General features: G+C 41.2%; 1 protein-coding gene across 1 annotated transcript; it reads right to left on the bottom strand.

Moving 5' to 3' along the window:
- Nucleotides 1–1103: 1103 nt before the first annotated feature.
- LOC103454058 (NAC domain-containing protein 90-like) lies at nt 1104–4470 on the bottom strand. The gene is made up of 3 exons (XM_070812495.1): nt 2619–4470; nt 1785–2128; nt 1104–1602 (listed from the first exon to the last, which is right to left on the bottom strand). The coding sequence occupies exons 1-3, from the start codon at nt 2782–2784 to the stop codon at nt 1264–1266; spliced, it is 849 nt and encodes a 282-aa protein (XP_070668596.1). The 5' UTR covers nt 2785–4470; the 3' UTR covers nt 1104–1263.
- Nucleotides 4471–6275: the final 1805 nt, after the last annotated feature.

The following is a 6275-nucleotide window of genomic DNA, read 5'->3' as shown; positions in this document are numbered from 1 at the left end:
ACATTATAGAATTGAGAAACAATGAAATTTATCAAAATCTTGGGGGAAGAGGTTGGATTTGATATGATAAAAAACTTACCATAAAAGCGCTAAAAGTCCATCAAAATCCATGACTTTTTAAAATCTTTTAAATTCAACGAAATTTTGAATACACCTGGATTTTTGCAGACTTACAAAAAGTCATAATTAAATACCACATGAATTTCGTAGACTTTTTAGAAGACATAAAAAATATTTATTCAATACATGATGACTCTTTTTAGTCTACATTGAATACACTGAGATTCCAGAATTATCAAGCGATGTCTATCAAACTCTATATACAATACACCCCCCCCCTTAAATTCCACGTTGATGAAGGGGTTGTAGGTTCAAATATCTCATGTACAATTCCCAACTTTTTTTTTTTACCCAAATATATATACATGCCATCGATATTATTGATACTTTTTTTAGTATAGTGATAGCGTTAGTGGGTTAACAAGTTAGTTGTTACGGGGGAGGAAAATCGGTGGGCGACCCACATCAGAATATTTAAACATAATTATTTTCCACCACTGTGTTAAAGAACCTTCTAAATATTGTTGATAGCTTGAACTTACCGTTATCAATGTAGGAATAACTCATGCAAAAGAGTTTGGAGTGTTGCTGAAGAAACAAAGGATAGTGAATTTTACTCTCTTATTTTCTCTTTCTTTGCACTTCTTCTCTTACTTGAGTCCTTTAATTCTCTTTTCATTTAATCAATTTAAAGGTTAAAAAACACATAAGAGTGTACGTGAAGAAAACATAAAAGTAAAAATTACTTCCAAAATAGAATTTGATCATATACAAAGCTGATAAAAAATATCAGTTTTGTGCACCTGATATAAAAGTTAATATAGTGAATATATACTTATATCAGTTGGACTCCAAAAAATAACAATTCTCACCATTTTAATATTACCAACGCATAACTATTATTAATGTAAAAAAAGGGATAAATTCTATTAGCTACTTCTGCAAACTTTGAAGGTTATACAAAATAGTCCAAGAACATGAAAACACATTAGACAAAGAACCTATGTATTTTTGTTTCAAATTAAGCAAAAGGAATCAAGATAGGTTATGAATTTGGCTTTCTTTTCCCAATTGTAGTACAAACTTTTACCTCAGAACGGGTATACCCTACAAATGATTCCACCTGCATTAATTTATTTTCCTAGTAGCTAAACATTCCATTAGTGGAAGCGTAATTTTATTCATATTCACCTTGTCCACCACTTAAAGCCAATTATCCATTAATTCGTCCCAATCCCAAATAGCTTCATTTTCAACGGCCATTAGCAAAGTCCCGCTTTGTTCTGGTTGAGAGGAATGAAGGCCATGGTCTCCTGAGGATGAACTCTCCAGTGAGCTTAAGTTTGTTCTTTCTCCCATATTCTGAGGGTTCCTATTCGATGTTGTCGAATGTTGATCCAGATGATTTGCACCCTGAGCAGGAGCTGCTTGAATGTTTAAGCTAGGGTTTCTTGTGATCTCAATCCCTTGAGGTGGTCTGTCAAATTCCCTAAGGCATTTCGATTTCTTATACACTCGGCATAAGCTGAATTCTTGCCTTAACTGCATGTAAACAAATATCAATTAGTACGTATACTCACCGTGGGTGCATAAGCTGAATCTTGCCTTAACGCTTATTGACAGCCTCTCTAATAGAGAAGTTTTAAAACATCAATGTTAATTTTGAGTTAAGATTGACAAAAGGAAAATTTTGAGCTAAGAAATTAATTAGTACGTATACTCACCGTGGGAGCAGGAGTACTTGTACTAGGGTTTGATGAAGAAGCTGCCATTGATAGTTGATTATTATGATCTGCATGAACTTCGATGGCTTTGTATTCATTCATCATCCACTCGGTTTTCTTTCCATGCGGAGCTCTGCCAGTGTAGAAACCCATGGTTCTTTTGTGCCCGATGGGTCGTTTGTAATTGGAATTGGAAGAGTAAACAATGCTCGAAGATCCTGTTGCTTTCCAATACCATGTTGTTGTGAGTCGCCTCTGTCTTCCTTCTCGAGCTTCACTCTCTTGTCTTGGGATGAAAAAGAACCACTGCTCTGGATCTCCATGGCTCACCTCTCCCGAAACCTCTGTTAATTAGTTCATTTTAATTCATTATAAACCTAATTAACGAATTAAAGTGTAGATCATGAAATTGCAAGCTACGCTAGCAAAATAGATTCATATATCATATTTTATTTATATATACACCAATAAAAAAAGGAAATTGAAATCAGTTAGGGTAGTGATTATTGAAAAATAACCAGTGCGAAATCTACAGTTGTTTGTTAAAACTATGTCCATATTATATTCATTGAATATCAACAATATATATACCCGATGCTGTAAATTAGTATTCTATACAAATATAACATTCATTATCCTGAAACTGCACGGTCGCAGGGAAAGTAATGAAAAACAAACACTGGCTATAATTTGGTGTAAACTCCATTGCTAAGCAAGCCGAAGCTAGCATAAATCCTACAAGTAATTAGGGAAGAGATATTAAATAAAATTTTAAAACAGAGAGAGAGAGAAAGAGAGAGAGAGAGAGAGAGAGAGAGAGAGATGTTGAATTACGTGGGAGTTCCCATGGATTAAACTCATAAACGAAAACAACGGGTATGATTCGGTCCAGAACTCGGTTCAAGTCCTCACTCCTCCTATCAAGTTTGTTCTGCAAGTAAAACGAAATCAGCTCTTCCTCTGTTGGGTAGAACCTATATCCAGGTGGTAAATCCTCCATTGCATCTTGTTCGTCGCAGGAATCTCCTGGCGGTCGAGCACACAGCTCCCCTGGGAGAATGGCGTCGGTTGAGGGTATCTGTCGTACTCCTGCTTTCTTCTCGGGCTTGCTCGGGCAAGCCTTCGTTGGGCAGATCTTGGTCGGGCAAGACACACTTCGGGCAAGGCTCGTCGGGCAGTTCTGAAAGAGAAGGACAGAGTTAATTTGAAAGGGTGCCTTTGTGGGGCCTTAGGTGTAGGCCTTGAGGCTCACAATCAAGATTAACTTTATCGTGCTCAGGCGTGCCACTGCCATCTTCAGTATGGCAGATGTTGAATGGGTGTTTAAGCTTTGATTGAATATGTATACGCCCGAGAAACCGAGTTAGATATAACAGGTGCCTTTGTGAGGCCTTAGGTATAGGCCTTGAGGCTTCCTGTCAAACTAAACCAGCGCTTGGATGTATCATATTTGGCCTTTTATGGTTGCCAGAGTTTTATCACTATTATACCTTTGATTATCTGAATCCAAGAGGTAGGACGAACCCAAATGAGTGCCTTTGTAGGGCCTTAGGTATAGGCCTTGAGGCTTCCCATCAGAGTTAATCCTTATACTCGGACCAACTAGACCGCAACATAAAATGAAGCTAAATAGATGCCTTCGTGGGGCCTTAGGTGTAGGCCTTGAGGCTTTCTATCAGAATTCACTCTATGCTTAAGCCTTTTCTACGAATCAAGATATAATAGCAACAAAACGGAGAAATAGATTGATTACTTGCGCCCCAAGTAACTTCGGACTTCTCGCTTATCAAGGATCGTCGTGGATGGGTTGAGTCCACATAGAGTTCTTTTTTATGCCTTGAGGCCAAGGACTTTTAAACTGATCTTTCAATTACATGCCCGCGGGCTTAAGCCTCAGATCTGATCTAAACTCTGACGTGATTCAGATCGGATTCAAGTGCTGAAGACTCATTTTCATTGTGACTTTGCCAGAAATAACTTGTATATAACTGAGAATATATAACATGTTATTGTGCTTTTAAAAGAAAGAAAAGACAAAGACAGAGCAAAGATAGTCGGGCAAGTTTGAACCTTATCGGCCAAGGCTGAACTTCTTACAAAATCTATCTTTGTGGCTCTATCAGAGGTCTGAAAGCTTTCAGAAGGGGTTGATGGGGAGAAGAGGATACAAAATGAATCGATACCACCAAGAACAAGGTAGCAGAGCTATTACAGGGGTTTGGGAAGGTTTATCCCGAACGGGATGAAGGCTTGTGCTGACTACAGCTTTGTTGAAGGCAAATCTGGCTTGAGCAGAGTTTTGGCTTTTGTTTGTTTGTTTGAGTGTCCTTAATTCTGTCTTCTCTTCCTCCTTTTATAGACGGATTCAGCTTGGGTTCCTGTAGCAATGGCGGTTGCCCGAATGCGGTTTGGTGATGACTCACTAGCTTTTTTACATGAATGCCACCAATAAAGTACTTTATTGGGCTGTGCAGTGATTGAATAACCTACCCCCTGTGGTCTTTGAGCAGGTAAGCAGGTGGCCTTTGTAATTTGTGCCCAGCCGAAAGCCTCTTTCCTGCCTCCTAAGTTTTCCTCTGGGCCTTGGGTTTGGGCCGACTTTCTCTCTGGCCCAAAGTTCAGATTTTATCCCAAACAGTGCCCCCTTCAATTGATGTTAAGGTTGGGATCCCAAGCGCCAACATTAATTGAAAGAGACCCCTGTTTTTAAACCCTTAGAATTCTTAGAACCCATGTGAGTGAACTTCTCCGTTCTCTGTGTTTCGTAAAAAAGAAAACCTTCTCTGATACAACAAAACTTCCCCAATTCTTTCATCATTTCTTTCTCGTTGTCCGACGAGGTTGCATCTTTACCGTTTTCCTTGTTCTTCTTCCCCACGGCCTTTATCAAATGGCCTCAGGATCCGGCCAAGCCCTACCATCCTACGAGTCTGGTGAAGGAATTGCCACTCTACGCCGTCTGCTCAACGGGCTGCATCGTCCGCGGGCAGGCCTGCATTCTGAACTCTTCTTTGAGATGCATGGGGTTCAATCTTTGGGTCCTGCCTGGATTTCTCGGGTTCCCTCAGTAATAGAAAGTAATATGCCTAGGGGAAACTGGTTTACCCCAAATCCTTATTTGGCCGACTCGGGCATTTCTTCTTCTAAGTGGTCTTTTCATCGTCGAGGCTTTCCCTTGATGAATGATCTTGCCTGGGCCCAGTGGATTGACGAGTTGGAACCTTCCTTCAAGCAGAAATGGATGAGTAACGGCATCTACGAACTGATTATGCTTTCGAAGATTTCAATTACCCCTAAGCCCGAATTGCTTGCTTCTGCCCTCCTCTTTTGGAATACGGGCACAAACACCTTCGATTTCCGTATGGGTCCCATGTCTCCCACCATTCTTGATATGGCCCAAGTCTTCGGTTTGAGGCCATCGGGCAGGGTGATAGATGTTACTCAAGATTGGATTCCATCCTCTACCACCGGGGGCTCAAGTTCTTCCACCTACTTCCTTCCTCTCAGCTATAACTCAGTTACTTTCAAAAGTTATGGAACCTCCTTTAAAGGATTCATCCCTTTTGTCAAGAAGAACTTCGGGGCAGGCTCTCCTCAAGCCGACAAAGATCAGGAGCATATGTACTTTCTTCTTTATTGGCTTAACAAGCACGTCTTCCCCAACAAATCCAAGGGGGTACGGGTAGAATGGATCCCCTTGGTAGAGGTTCTTCACAATTTTGATGACGTTGCCACGGGTCCATTCCTTCTCTCCCATCTCTATCACCTTCTTTTTGACATGACCCGGGATGAGCCCTTTGAGACCAATTTGAACGGCCCCTTCTGGATGATACAGATTTGGTTACAATGGTATTTTCCAGAATTTCGGGCTATCAATCTAGAGTTTCCAGAGGGTGTGGCTCCTGCCCGAATCCTGGCTGAAGCTCCTCCTGTAGATCATTCCACCTTTGCATGCTTCTACTTTTTTCGAGTCTGCAGGACTCGGTCAGACTTGGAATGGGGTGCATCGGTCTTGAGGAGATATCCTTGGTTTTCTGACCAAGCCTTCCAAGATGCCCCTGGTGAGGATGCTGCTCCTTTCTGCAGGGAAAAGTTTATCAGCTGTATTCAGCCAAGAGACTTGGCCTGGGGGGTCCGGGGAAATCGGTATGATCGAGGCTTGGAGGTGTATCATCCTAACTTCTGCAGCAGGCAGTTAGGATTTAGGCAATCCATACCTGTCCCATTCTTCGACTCCATCCATTGTGGCACTTCATTTCGGTTACAGACTCTTTCTGAAGCAATATTTCGAGCTGCCCGCCGTAGTTTGGACGTGATGAACCAAGCAGCCCGACATTCCGTTGTTCTTAATTTCAAATGTACCTCGCTGTTTTCCTCTTGGTGGGAGGAAAGGTGGACTAGAAAATACGGAGGAGATTTGAAAGTGAACCACGATCGTATTTTCAGCCAGCTTTCTCTTAAATCATATCCTAGCTCGGGCGAGCTTGCAAA

This window comes from Malus domestica, chromosome 14 (assembly GCF_042453785.1).
Source record: "Malus domestica chromosome 14, GDT2T_hap1".
Taxonomy (NCBI): Eukaryota; Viridiplantae; Streptophyta; class Magnoliopsida; order Rosales; family Rosaceae; genus Malus; species Malus domestica.
Note: the sequence above shows the minus strand (reverse complement) of the source record. Positions and strands in the feature narration are given on the sequence as shown.

Excerpts from the sequence above, each read along its gene's own strand:
- LOC103454058 (XM_070812495.1), bottom strand. The coding sequence starts at position 2,784 with ATGGAGGATTTACCACCTGGATATAGGTTCTACCCAACAGAGGAAGAG. Across the intron at positions 2,129-2,618 it reads TAATCCATGGGAACTCCCAC|AGGTTTCGGGAGAGGTGAGC; the intron begins GTAATTCAACAT and ends ACTAATTAACAG. Across the intron at positions 1,603-1,784 it reads CAAGTACTCCTGCTCCCACG|TTAAGGCAAGAATTCAGCTT; the intron begins GTGAGTATACGT and ends GTTTACATGCAG.